This window comes from Bicyclus anynana, chromosome 7 (genome assembly GCF_947172395.1).
Source record: "Bicyclus anynana chromosome 7, ilBicAnyn1.1, whole genome shotgun sequence".
Taxonomy (NCBI): Eukaryota; Metazoa; Arthropoda; class Insecta; order Lepidoptera; family Nymphalidae; genus Bicyclus; species Bicyclus anynana.
This window is the reverse complement of record NC_069089.1, coordinates 10,925,122-10,939,790: the sequence shown is the minus strand read 5'-3', so window position 1 is coordinate 10,939,790 and position 14,669 is coordinate 10,925,122. Positions and strand designations below refer to the sequence as shown.

Here is a 14,669-nt window from a genome sequence, read left to right as displayed (position 1 = left end):
GATGCAGAGTTGTTGGGGCAGATATCTTTTAAAATTCCCCGTCGTATGCCACGGTACCCGATTCATCTCCTGACACCCAAATTTTACAGAACAAACCTCGGTCACCACTCTTTGTTACCCAGGCTGTGTCGATTATATAGGGAACTAACCAAGAAAGATAATACCATTGACATATTTTGTGATAAGATGTTTAAGTTTAAGTCCAAAGTAATTAATACTATTAAGAAGAGTTCTGTTTAATAATCCGCCTTTCATGTGTCATTATTTGTATAACCCATGTTTTATCTAATTCTTAGTTTTGTTTTAAGTTTGGCTATTTTACTTTTGCTTTAAGTTACTTACTAAAATTAATAACCTTTGAGTTTAGTTGTGAAATTAACAGTTTCCTTTTATTTTTTAACTAATCCTAGTGTATATTGTTGTTTTTTTTTTCTCTTTCTCTGTTTTTGATTTGTGTAAATTTATGTTAATTAATTTTTTAACTTTTTTAACACTTAATTTTTAATTGTTAGTACGACCTACACTTTATGCATGATGTGACTACCTTTAAGTAAAGTTATATGTGTTTCTATACCCTATTTATTAAGTTTTTTAATTCTGTATACATATAATTTTGTTGGTGGTTCAAATAATAAATAAATAAATAAATAAATTGCAATCGGGTTTCAGACGTGGACATAGCACTGTTACCGCTCTTGTTGAGGTTTGTGACAATTTACGGGCTAATATGTATAATCAACTTCTGTCTGTTCTTGTTCTTTTAGATTTTAGTAATGCCTTTAATACGGTTGACTTGGACATCCTTCTTGCTAAATTAAAATCCCTCAATATGTCTCAAGTTCCATTAAATTGGTTCCACGGTTACTTGAATGGACGCCAGCAGTGTGTGCTTAATAACAATAAGATCTCCTCATATTCATCGCTTATAGCTGGAGTTCCTCAAGGTGGTATTCTCTCTCCTCTTCTTTTTGCTATTTTTATTAACACGGTCTCTTCGTACCTTTCTTCTTCTTTTCATCTCTATGCAGATGACCTACAACTATATGTTGCTGCTCCAGCAGTAAGTATTTCTGACGCCATTTCCAAGTTGAATATAGACTTACAACGGATCTATACATGGAGTCATTCTTATGGATTATGTGCTAATCCACTTAAGTCAAAAGTGATAGTGATTGGCAGCCGTATACAGTTGGCTAAAGTAACCATAAACTCCTTGCCACCTGTTCGTTTTAATAATACTGATTTAGAATTCAGCACTTGTGTCAATAATCTTGGTCTATTTATTGATGAAACACTGTCTTGGTCATCTCAAGTGGGAGAGGTAAGTCGTAAAATTTTTGCTTCGGTTAGGTCTTTAAATAGATTTAAAAATATCCTTCCAATTAAAACCAAAATTTCTTAGCTCAGTCTCTTCTTCTTCCGGTTTTGGATTATGCTGATTCTTGTTACCCAGACCTAACTGATGCACAGCTCGACAAACTCGAACGCCTTCAAAATTTATGCATTCGCTATATATATGGTTTGCGTAAATTTGATCACATTTCCGAGTATCGTGCTCGTCTTAAATGGTTACCAATACGATTTCGCCGTCAGTTCCATCTTCTTTGCCTCTTGTTTTCTATCCTTTATAACCCTCTGTCTCCTTCCTACTTGAAAGATCGTTTCCGCTTTACATCGGAAATTGATCTTCTCAATCTACGTTCTCGAAGTGATAACCGTTTTACTTCTGAAGCTGTCAAAATATGGAATAATTTGCCGTCTTTTGTCCGTGCCATTATTTCACTTGCCATTTTTAAGTTTCGTTTGAAACGACATTATTTGTCGTTGAATTAAAATTTTATTTTTCGAGGTATTTATTTTATTGTTATTTATTAAATATGTAGTATATATATTATATATTTTTTTAGTTGTAATATATTATGTAATACATATGTAAATTTTAATATTATATTTACGTATATATATTACATTTATTTAATTATTTATATATATAATTACATATTATAATGTATTGCACCTTCCCGCTCTTTCTTCGCAAGTTCTCTCGTCAGGGGTTGCCTGGTAGAGATTACTTTTAGTAATAAGGCCGCCTTTGCATGCTAACTTTAATAATTTAATTTATCTTTTTATTGTTTTAATTTATAATTGTATTTTTGTGTGCAATGAAGTATTTCTTCTTCTTCTAAATATTGTATGCAATGTCGAATTGTGTGTTCAGGAAGTGTAAACACTATATTATATACTAAAATATATAATGTAAATAAACACGAAAATGAGCATGTGTGCGCTCAGTGGAGTATCTAAATTCGGATCACTTTTTGGATTTCTTTTTCACTTTTTTAATTTTGTAGGCACGTAACATGTCTATAGTGTAAAATATCGTTGCCCGACGTACATTGTTAATGCCCCAAAATGCCTCTCTGAACTTAATTATACTCCGAAATTTAAAAAAATAAAATTATTCGAAATGCGTTCACCCATAGGCAATGAGACTGAGAAAAGACTTATCCTTTGAGCCAATTATTAATAATAAATATTGTGTCCGAGTGTTCTCACCTTGATAACGGCGAATACCTACATAGATAATACATATATATAATACTTGCATAAACATAATCAAGCAGCCAAGATAACCCACCAACAGCTTGCTTTCCAGTGTGGCCTTATCGATTTTGAGATGAGTTATTACAGGTACGAGTGTACAATCCAGCGTCAGTTCTTGAAAATAGCAGTGCGTTGCTCTTCTGGGGCCGAACGATTATCACTGACACGAATATTGTTGCTATTAGGCCTATTATAGTGCTAGTCGATGTGTCGTGCAATAATTGTTGATATTACTGTTCCACATGATGACAATTTTATTAAAGCCATGTGAATGTTGAGAAAACTGTTATTGTTCCGATAGTCGTTTCAGTCAAGGTCTTGTAGCAAAAAGCTTCAACCAACACCCTATGAAGCTTTCACTAAATTGCTGGATCAAGGGTCGGATACAGAAGGCAGTTATGCTATAGACGGCGCGTATTGTGAGGACCTCCTCACTTTGGAACCCTGACCGCCGGTTGCTTGGGCACTCAAATGTACCACAGCGGGAGGGTTGAACTTATTTTTTTATATTTTTTTTGTTTTGCATTATTTTTAATATTTTATCAACATTATTAAAAATTAAAGAAAAAAGAATAAATAAAGAAGAGAAAAAAAATAATCATTTGTTTATTTTTTTTTAATTTTATTATTCTTCTAATGTATAGTCTCAATTTATTTTTATTTAATTTAAGTGAAAAATTTTAATATGTATTTTAAGATTATCTGTGATTTTGTAGAGTTTAAACCTCGATTGTTATTTTTCGATATTTTTTCTTGGGATGCCAGAATCCCTGCATTCCCAGTACGTCGCAATCTGTTGTAATTGGACGGTAAACTTGATCGTGTGTGTCTAGCTCAGACCAATTATAGAAGGACCTGTATCGCACTCACAGTCACGAACAAAATTGTCTGTCATTTTCTGAGGAAACGAGCTTAGATTTGGTATATATCTTATTCTAATTATCATAATTCAATCTCACAAAAAGGTATTTTTACGGAGCTGTTTAACCGACGAACACGATTACAACTATTTAACATCGATTCTATAGAGACAGTTTTTATAATCGCGTTAGATCGTTGATCACATACTTTGACAGAAAAGTAACGTCTAGCGAGGCAGGTCCTATACAATGATTGGTCTGAGGTGTCTAGTATAAGATGACCGTTAGCCATGCCTCGCGTAGACTTAATAAGTAATAGACGGACATAGATAGTAGTAGTAGGATAGTAATAGTTAACATTTATAACGTCTTTAAGACAAGGAAATAACTTTCAGGTGGACTTAGTATTTTAAAGATATAATAGATCTTGTTAAGTAAACGCTTAGACCATTAATAAATTTCTTATTAATGGTCTAAGAGTAAACGAGACAGGGCTATTCAATATTTTGCACATTAATAAACATTTTGTGTCATGACGGATCCTGTTTTTTCAGACATTAAGAGGGTCGAACTTTGATAATTATTGTGGACTTATGTAGTAGTAGTAATGGATGTTTTGACTTGTTATAAATAAATCTCCTAAACGGAAATTTAAACAGAAAATTACAGCCTCAAGTTCTAAATTGTATGTAATAAGTGACTTAATGTAACAATAGCATTGGATTGGTCATCAAAATCAATTAAACTTTTATTTAAGGTATCTATGCAATTAATTTATCTTTTGACTTTTAACAGCACGTCAATCGATCGTCTATTATTTTCTCAGTCTACGTTATAATGCCATGTAACCATGAACTATAGAATGAAATTCTTAACTTTGGCGCCCTCTACACTGACGCCAAACAAACACCGGCGCGCGGCTAGTGCCCCAGTCCCAGGCCCCAGCCCGCCATAATTTTCTTTTTGGCATTCGCTGTGTCGTTGGCTGTAAACAATTCTGTAAGTACGTTTAAAAATATGATGATAATAATTATTTTTTATTCTAAAATATGAAGCCCATATCAGTTTAATATAAAATATAAATATTATCCTGTAATAGATACATGTATTTCAATAATTACCTAATGGCAGACTCCATTAAATTGGCTTGGGGTCTACAATAGAAATTAAAATTCTACGTTTACAGAAAGTTATTTGGCTTTATTTGATGTAATTTTTATAAATAATGAAAGTTGATTTGATTTATTTAGACTGGTGAATTCGATTGTTTCTAATTACTTCAAAATACAGTTGGCGTCTCCGAGGCTAATGACTTGGTTTTGTTTATTTTAACCAACGTTTTCCTTTGTATTTTCTAGATCAAAATTCATTTTGCTTTTTTATTGATTCGTGTGTGACCCGTATTAACATGTTATACCTATTAACAAAAGTAATTCAATTGTTTTTTAAGTAATATGAAACTATTCTTTTGCTTATAATATAGCCTAGTTTTTAATTTCAATTTGTTTATTTCAGATTTGCCTCTGTAGGTGTAAATACAATTAACTAAAATGTCTGATGACGGATCAACCGCAGTTGAGAAGAAAGGACGTGGTAGACCTAAGTCTAATGGAACACAATCAGTTAGTATATTACCTATATGTATGATCATGGTTATTTAAAGTATGATTATGTATAGTTAATTTTTTTTATCAAAGTACCAAGAGGTGACCTGATTTTCTAACTAAAACTAAAACTCACTATAATGAATCTACAACTTCCATCCAAACATGTATAATGTTCAAACTTGAATATTTTTTAATTTAAAACTAATTTGTAGGAAACTAAAGGGGATTCCAAGAAAAGAGGAAGACCACCAGCAGCTGCAGCTAAGACTAAGGAATCCAAAAATTCATCTGATGATGAACAAGCACCTGCAGTCAAAAGAGGAAGGGGCAGGCCAAAGGGTTCCAAGAAAAAAATGGCTGCTTCTAGAGCAAAGGTATATTATCATATATTTGATAAATTCCTAGTAATTAATCTTTACAATATTTATTGAATTTGTTACAAATGATTTCAGAGCAGTGGTGGTGGTGGCGGTGAGGGGCGAGGTCGTGGCAGACCGCGCAAGGACGCACCTCCGCCCAAGAAAGATGCTGCTTCTACTGAGGAGGAACAAGAAGATGAAGAAGAGGAAGAGGGCTCTGACCAGTAAACTTGATTGTTCATCATACAACTCACTCTTAGTGTAATTGTTTCTCATCATAACCCCTCGTGCATTGGAACTTGTCGTGACATACATCATGTTCTCTAGCTTCTGTATCATTTGGGGGTTATCATGATAACACAAGTCTCAAAACAACATTTCTCCCAAATTTTATTCATGTGATGATATAATTGAAATTATTATTAGCAGATTTAAGAAGTCCTCTTTGTGATTTTATTGCATTTACTTGAACTATTTTACACAATAGAAATATCTTACATGGCTAAACTTTGGGCAGACTTAGCTCTCCCTAGAAACGTACAACTTTAAGATATAATTTGTAAGATCCTTTTTTTGTAGATTTATTCTATTTCTATTATTATAGGTATTTTGTAATCATCTGATTTATATTGTAAGAATCAATACACTTTTGTAGATTTATTGATTTTGACTCAAAAGTCAAGTATTATTTTCTTTAATAAATATTTCATTATAATTTGGTTTTTTTTTCTGCTTTAGTTATTTTTTTTTCTTATTCAATGACTCACAACAATTACATTAAAATGTTGCACATTGACTGTAGAGATTGATCATGTTAATAGCATTATAATAATAGAAGTATTTTAATTTCAATATAGTTTTACAGCAGTCTGGCATCTCTGATTGTAATATTCAGTCTTGGTATTGTCTTGAAAATTCTTGGTTGAAATCATGATTCGATGACTCATTCTTTTGGAAACTGACTGAAAAACTTTCATTGTTTTGAAAATAGGATTTACTGTGTGTCTGTGCGTGAATGTACAATTTTAGAACAATATATTAAATAAATTATAAATACAAGTTTTTCTTTGCTAATGTTTCATAAACCTCAAAAGATTTGTTGTTAATAATATGTAGAACCTAAATTCAGCATTGCTGGCATATAGGTAGGAAATAATGGTACTTCGACAGTATATTATTTTAGTCTGTCTGTAAAACTTGGTATTATTTTTTTATCCTTTACGTTATTTATATTTTTTGATAAAATAGGGTTGGATAGTATGTATATTAATTTGAACAGTACTGTCACCTTGAGTTTTTGTCTCATATTTTAAAATTTTAGTTTGGATTTTGAGAATTGGTTGAATCTCGAATGAAAAGATATATTATCAGGATTCAATTTCAACCCTATTTAACCTCATGGCTGCATTCAAGACCAAAACCTTGCCCACAGATTAATAGATACTACGTATCCTTGCCTATTGCTTAAACAATAATATATTGGTTAAACCAAAGTTACTTATTGGGGAAAAAAATAAAACCTCTATATTACATTACAATTAAAATTTTATTCTTGAAACCAATCCTGATGTACAAAAATATAATAATGCTATTCTTCATTATAATAGATCATCAATGTAATCAAATTGTTTGTAGTAAAAGCAGTAATTCGCATTTACAGATCATGATTACAAAAAATATTTTGGTACTTTGTAGGTAATTACTATAGTGCGATACAAAAGAAAGGAAAAATATTTCTTTTTTGCTCGACTTGCGGGGGCACTGCCGTGCCCCCAGATGAGGGCGCTGTAGCAGAGGCTGTTGTCATTTATTGGCGCATTAAGGTAACCCTGTGTTGTCATCTACTTGGACTGCAACTATGTACTTAGCCTAATAACTATGTGCATTACAACAATGATGGAGTTTAGCGAGTCATTCTATTCGGAATTGTTGAATATATGTTGTAGTTTTGAAACAAATGAAAGCCCGCTCGCTTACAGTGCAAAAGTTTATAATAATAAACAATTAACTAAAAATAAAAAAGGGGTTCGGTTTTGACATCGATTGGTGATACTAATTTTGTCGAAATAAATGGCTTGTCTTAATTATTCTAAATCGGTTAGTTGATTCCAGAAATACCAAATTTTAAGATATTCAAAGAAGTGGTTTTTAATTTAATCAAGTTTAAGTTAGAATTTCGACTTAACGCCATCAAGCGTAAAAATATCCCACACAGACGGACAGACGGTAAACAAAGTGATCATAAAAGGGTTCCGTTTCTTCTTTTTGAGGTACGGAACCCAAATGACCTCTATGGAAGTTTTGGTTTCGGCCGAAATGAAACTGACGCCGAATTACTGTTTCGGCTTTGGCGGTAAAAACTAGTTTCAGTCTGACTCTATTGTACTGATATTGTACTAGCTACTCAAATTTTAGTATAGCTGTCCCCCCTAGATGTTAGACCATTAATAATGGTCTAAGCCCTAGATAGAATCCTGGCTACGCCCATGATTTCACAGCTTACTAAGATGTGATTATGAAATTAAGAATTATGATATTATGAAACAAGGCACAAGCATTATGAATTAGGGTTCATATACACGAGCGGCAACTCTATCGACGACCGTAGTCGACTGCAGTCGGCAACGTCTCAGCGACAGCTGCTACCGACGATTGTAGTCAGCGACGTCTCGCTCTCGGCGGTAGTCAACGACAGTCGACTGCAGTCGGCTACTGCCGCCGAGAGTAGACTGCCGTTGGCTGCCGCCGAGACGTCGCAGACTGCAGTCGTCGGTAGCAGCTGCCGCCCGTGTAGATGAACAATTATGCATCCTCCGACGGCGACTGTGATGACTCGAACTGGACAATACATATTTAATAATTTGATGGTATTGATTTTGAGTAATTTACAACAATAACGGATTTTGATCAGTGCTTTAACATGTGCTTAGCTATGGAAGAATGATATCTACATGTATAGCTACATACATGGCAAGAGAACGGTTTAATACCTGTATGGACTCTCATATGAACAACTAAACTATCCTTGGTTAAATATCTCTTCCCACATATTTCACAGCTGAAAGGTTTCTTACCCGAATGTTTTCTTATATGGGTCATTAAATTACTCTTAGTTGTAAATTTTTTCTTGCAAATATTACATGAGAAATGTTTATCCCTTTTTTTACCTATGTGGCTTTTCATATGATTATCCAAACGGTATTTCCATCTAACTTTAAAACCACAAATATCACAAGAGAAAGGCTTCACACCAGAATGAATTTTCATGTGTCTCAGTAGATTGCCTCTCAGTGTAAACTTTTTCATGCAAATTTTACAAATAATGTCTTCTCTCTCTTTGCTGTGTTTAGTAATATGTCTCTTTAAGTTCGCCTTACATACACTATTGAATGAGCAGTGTTCGCAAAAAAGTAATTCTAGGTTTGTATTATGGGGCACTAAAGTATCATTTGTATTATGGGGCTCTAAAGTATCACATTTCTTATGTATATTAGTTTTAGATTTATTTAATTCTTTTCGCCGTCTTTTCTGTTTTTTTCCCGTTAGTGTGGTTTCACAGATGTTCGTGCTTTTAGATTTTGTATGATCCTTTAGCAAAGGTGCACCTGAAACAAATAATTTCAGTAATTAGTCATTACTTAATTCATTATGATACATAGTTTAAATAGATAGGGATAATTTATCACTATCTATTTTAATTATGTATCATAAGTATGGTAAGGGTAATAGTAGAGTAAAGGTACAGTAAAGGTACAGTAGGGATGGAAGGTGTAACTTGTAGTATGAATGGGGTTATGTACCCATTCATACTACAGCTTATTCTGTTTCTAATCGAGAATGATCACTCTGTACCTTCTCAGTCCAATAACATTCTATATGACCTGCCTCGGTAGAGGGTACCAAAACTATATGATCATGATCTATCGTGTTCATACAAACTCCGTCTATAGGTACATAGAATTGATGTTTCATTGTGTTAAGGACAAAATCATGACGATGAATTATTGGTGTTAAATATTTTGCGATGTGTGTTTACCTCGTCCCCCTCAAAAAACGTTGGTGAATTTGAGTATGATACAAGTACATTAGAAGATAATTGATTTGAGTATACCTATATGGATCCGATGTCGCAACTATTCAATGTACTCTATGGTCGCAACACAATTTTTAACTATGGAAATAGCCGCCCACTTGTCAAAATTTCGATGAATTAGAAGGATTTTTATGTTCAAAATATTGTATTTTTTTATTCTTTTACAAGTTGGCCATTGACTACAATCTCACTTGATGGTAAGTGATGATACAATCCAAAATGGAACTTGTTATAGGAGTATGATGAAAATCCACATCCCTTTTGTATTCTACAAATATTATCTATATAGTTGGTACAGCATGTATAACATGTCTTAGGTGTGTAGGCAGTGGCGTGCACTCCATAGATGCAAAAATACACGTCCCACCTTGATGACTCACCAACTTCTAAAAGGAAGTTTCCATTTTACATTTTGTAGGTGCGTAGGTGTCATGCTTACTCTAGTTAAAAACCTTATACACGCCACTGTGTGTAGGTACGTACTATAATAATTAGCGGACACCCGCGATTTTAAATGCGTGACATTCAGATTTTTCACAAATCTCATGGGTACCGTGGATATTTCCAGGATAAAAGGTAGCTTATATAGTAATCAAGGGTTCAATCTATCTCCATTTCATAAAGAAGTCAATTCAGCATCTTCTGTATGAGATTAACAAACATCTATACATCCATACAAACTTTCATGTGCAATATCAATAAAATTGAATGTTATCACTTACCAATACAGTGTTCAGGGAAACTTATTACAGTGTCTGAGTAGTCAGACTGAAAAAAAAATATACATGCTATAGTATTTTCTTGATTATTTTTTTTTTCTTTGTCTTTGATTTGAGATTGCTCGCACAATGTTGCATCTAAAGAAGGAGGTGCTGGAGAATATTTCCCATAACTCTGGGATTATATTCTTTACCGAAAACTAATTAAAAATGTTCAAGAAACACGTGTTCTAAAATTAATATTTTCGGGGTAAATAATATTTCTTTTGTAAATAAATCTTAAAATGTGTCTTATATAAGCATGCAAAGTTTTACGTATTATATATATTATAAAGTTTATTTATTAGTTGAAAAATATTTAGTTATGCAGTTCGCCTCCTATAAGTAGGCGCGTCAACACCTTGAAGTTGAGGGAAATACTCCCGAGCACCCTTTATACAAATATAAAAAAAATTGTTACTCTCTGCCTGTTTGTATGTTATAATCAATGTAAGATATATCTAAAGGTGCGTAAGGAAAGGAAACAGTGTTTCCCAACTACTCGTAACACAGGAATGGATATCATTCCTGTGTTACGTACATTACGCTTATCCGGTCGTGTGCGTCTTCTTTGACGCGCGACCAAAACCGAATGACGAGTACCGAGTACGATAGCTAGCAGGGTTCCCAACTTAGGGGTTTTCCCCCCAGATTTAGGGGGCAAATAAGTGAAATGGGATTTTTTAGGGGTCTGAAATTTTTAGGGGTATTTTCAGGGATTTTTTGACTCTTTAATATTTTTAAATTGATGATAATTTTAATATTTCTTTCTTGGCCTAGCGACTTATAACTACATATAATACGTTATTCTATAACCACTCTGAGGTAATTAGAGGCAATTTTTATCGAATAAAAAAAATTGGTAAATTTATTCATTGTCAACATGTATGATTTCAAAAAATCTGAATCTTCAGATAAAGACGTAGTATTTTGTCTGTATTAAATATAGACTTTTGAAACATATGACAGCATATTATTTCTAAATTATTATGAATTTATATTTTTTAGGGGGACAACTCAATAATTAACTCAATAATAAGGCGATTTTAGGGGTTTTTGACACCAACTTTAGGGATAAATATTTTGGTGAGTTGGTAACACTGATCCAAGCTTTCCAAGAGTGTTCGCGTAGCTGCAAGTATGGAAATGGCGTTCTGGACATGCGTAAACTGCCTACGCGTACCAGTGTACGCGCTATCCGTACGCACCTTAGGGGATATTAATTGTAGAGATGCATTCTGCATATCAGACTTGTTAAACAATGTACAGAATACGGATAGAGCGTTCCTGTGTTACGCGTAGTTGGGTAAGTAACACTGTCGATGCGTACATTGGATAAGCGTACAGCTCCTGTACGAACCGCGGCGAACCTGGACGCGTTGTCAATCGATCAAGCGCTCTCTGCGAGCCCCTGTCGTTCTGTATGTATTCATTTTGCCATCCAAATATAGCGTACCCGGTCGTGTGCGTCCTCTTTGACGCGCGACCAAAAACAGACTGACGCCGACGGCGGCTCGCGCGGTACGGGTTCTCCAAGAGTACGTACGCATAGCTTTTTTTTTTTTTTTTAATTTTTTACAAGTTAGCCCTTAACTACAATATCACCTGTAAGTGATATTGCAATCTAAGATGGAAGCGGGCTAATTTATTAGGAGGAGGAGGAAAATCCACACCCCTTTCGGTTTCTACACGACATCGTACCGAAATGCTAAATTGCTTGGCGGTACGTCTTTGTCGGTAGGGTGGTAACTAGCCACGGCCGAAGCCTCCCACCAGCCAGACCTGGACCAATTAAGAAAACCACAATCGGCCCAGCCGGGGATCAAACCTAGGCCCTCCATCTTGTTAATCCACCGCGCATACCACTGCGCCACAGTGGCCGTCGCTTCAGATGGACATGACGTTCCGGACACGCCTAAACTGATTACGCATACCATTGTACGCGCTATCCGTACGCACCTTCAAATGTTACGTCTCATTTTGTTGCCCACAGATATTCAACTTAAGTGTATGACACATGTACATGTATTAGTGATATGCCAGCTAACCATATCTGCAGATATCCGAGGAATAAAGAGATCTATATACATATCCATTACTTTTACTTTCCTAATAGAACAGAACAGCAGGGAGAACAACAGCAGAGAAGACATGTCATATAAGAACTCCTGAACCCAATACCCAGGTCATAAGTACAGTGGTACCAACATGTGACTAAGCAAAGAGAAATTGACAAAATATCCTTTAATGACGGCAGAGTTGTCCTAGTCCCATCTTGTTTGTTCCAATGAAGTGAAAGAAATTGGGGTATTACAGTGTCCCAGTCTCATTTCTTTCATACTAAAACAATGAAAGAGATAGCTGTATTCCCAGTATTCCCACATTTAAAGTATTTATAACTCAAAACTGTATTGTTTGGAAGTGCTTAGTAGAGGCCAGGAGAGGGTAGAGTATGTGAGCAGTGGAAGTCCATTGGCATATAATAATCTATAGTTACTTAAAATAAAACTGTAACAAGTCAAATTCTGTACATTGAAGATATTTTTAAAATCTTAGTTGGAGGGCATTATATTATCAATACTGAAATCAAAAATATATTTGTTTGTTTTGTCTGTCTGTCCATATTTAGTGGTGGCATCACACTGAAACTACTAAATTAATTTAAATGAAACTTGGTGTGATTTGAAACAATAACATGTAAGAGGTTATAGGATACTTTTAGTCGTGTAAATTAAGTCAGAAGGGGGTGAAACAGTGGTTGAAAGTTATGGAAAGTCCTTAATTTTCAAGTTACATTTGTGAAAATTGGTAAGTGTACTACCATAAAAATACCAAAATAATGTAATTCAAGATTATTCAAATTTCAGTCAAATTGTTTCAGTAGTTGACACATCAATTAGTAACAAACATACTTACACACATACAAACTTTCACATTTATAATATTAGTATGAAGTTTGATCAATGATATTTTATACTAGAGATGGGGGACTAGCACATCCAAACTGAGGCAGGCAAATGTGTAAAATTGACCTAATTTCATTTACAAACATTATTTTTAAACAATTAATGCCTAAATATTGTCTATAATACATAAATAATGGAATTAGACAAAATTCTGCATGTATATTGGATAGAAGCAGGCGTTACTTTGCGGAAGTTCATCATGATTATATAATGATTTATTTATTTTGCTATCATCCGCAAAAAGTCGACGAACCCATGAGACAACGTCACCCAGGTCCGACAAAATACTCTCTACGTACGTTTCACCCCGAAACCGGAGCATCCTCAGGAGATGTTGACTCTACAACATGCAATTGCAAAGTTGACTTTGCAATTGCACATTGTAGATATTGCACTTTGCATAATCATTCTGCATGTATTGCATGTATCTGCGCTCAGTGGTGTAGCTAAATTAGGATCACTTTTAGCAGAGATTTGTAGGGACGTAACCTATCTATAGTATAAAATTATCATTGAGTGTGATGAGGTTAATACCTACCTACATGTGCAGGACAATAGAATACAGATGCAACTTACTTTAGTAGGTATATCAGTACTTGTTGATACATCATCATTCAATAATTGTGTTTGTTGAGGTTCAGGTAGGTCTTGTAGTCCTTCTAATTCAGCAGTTTCTTCTTTCAAACATAAGACTGTTAATGCTGATGAATTAAAAACATTGTTGTCACAAAACTCTTCACTGATTAGCTCTTCTTTCACATCAAGAAAAGAGTCGTAGACATTGCCATAGGTTACTATTAAGTCTTCGTCTAATAGTTCCTGCTTCATCACTGTTACATCAAAAATAATACCTTTCTCATTATCCATTTTAACAATAGTCGCTCTGAAATCAATGAAAGAATGGAAGAAATATAAAATATATGAGATAGACAAACTTGAGTGAGAACTTCTCACTGAAAAATTATTTCTACCATTATTTAATTATAATAATAATGATTGACTAAACAAAGGCACAAAATATCATTTGTCAATTTAAATTAATACGATACGATGGCAGATTTATATATAGTATTTTCTTACTGAATTGATTGATTGAAATGCTATGCCTGCGCTGGAGATTATTATTTGTTTTGAAATTTTGATTTTGAAGGACATGTCCCAAAATGGGCCTGTAATATTTAAAAACAAGCGGATTGAAAGTATTTTTTTAATTTTTACGGATAGAAGACACAATCACAAATACTTACTGCATACCAGATTACCAATTTACTCTTTGCTTCATACTTGCCTAAAAAACAATTTTCGGAGTTTTTGGAAGAAAATAAAGTTTAAACCGAAAATAACCGGAATTCAATTCTCATCTCCGGAAAATTAAAATTCATGTAAAATCGTAAATCCTGTCAATGTCACAGCACAGTATAT

General features: G+C 34.0%; 2 protein-coding genes across 5 annotated transcripts; one reads left to right on the top strand and one right to left on the bottom strand.

The window, feature by feature from the left end:
* Nucleotides 1-4,306: 4,306 nt before the first annotated feature.
* On the top strand, nucleotides 4,307-6,145 carry LOC112048559 (high mobility group protein HMGI-C). Of its 2 annotated transcripts, none has more exons than XM_024086130.2 (4): nucleotides 4,307-4,463; nucleotides 4,980-5,086; nucleotides 5,284-5,445; nucleotides 5,524-6,145. In XM_024086130.2, exons 2-4 carry the CDS (start codon nucleotides 5,015-5,017, stop codon nucleotides 5,656-5,658), a joined length of 369 nt encoding a protein of 122 aa, XP_023941898.1. In that variant the 5' UTR covers nucleotides 4,307-4,463; nucleotides 4,980-5,014; the 3' UTR covers nucleotides 5,659-6,145. The 2 variants fall into 2 exon arrangements, with proteins under 2 accessions (XP_023941898.1, XP_052738643.1); XM_052882683.1 differs by having other exon boundaries at nucleotides 4,449-4,467.
* Nucleotides 6,146-6,957: 812 nt separating this feature from the next.
* LOC112048558 (zinc finger protein 567) lies at nucleotides 6,958-14,655 on the bottom strand. 3 transcript variants are annotated; one of them, XM_052882679.1, is made up of 4 exons: nucleotides 14,495-14,655; nucleotides 13,824-14,130; nucleotides 10,246-10,291; nucleotides 6,958-9,035 (listed from the first exon to the last, which is right to left on the bottom strand). In XM_052882679.1, exons 1-4 carry the CDS (start codon nucleotides 14,497-14,499, stop codon nucleotides 8,338-8,340), a joined length of 1,056 nt encoding a protein of 351 aa, XP_052738639.1. In that variant the 5' UTR covers nucleotides 14,500-14,655; the 3' UTR covers nucleotides 6,958-8,337. The 3 variants fall into 3 exon arrangements, with proteins under 3 accessions (XP_052738639.1, XP_052738640.1, XP_052738641.1); XM_052882680.1 differs by having other exon boundaries at nucleotides 14,536-14,655; XM_052882681.1 differs by lacking the exon at nucleotides 14,495-14,655 and adding an exon at nucleotides 14,328-14,483.
* Between the last annotated feature and the right edge of the window lie 14 nt (nucleotides 14,656-14,669).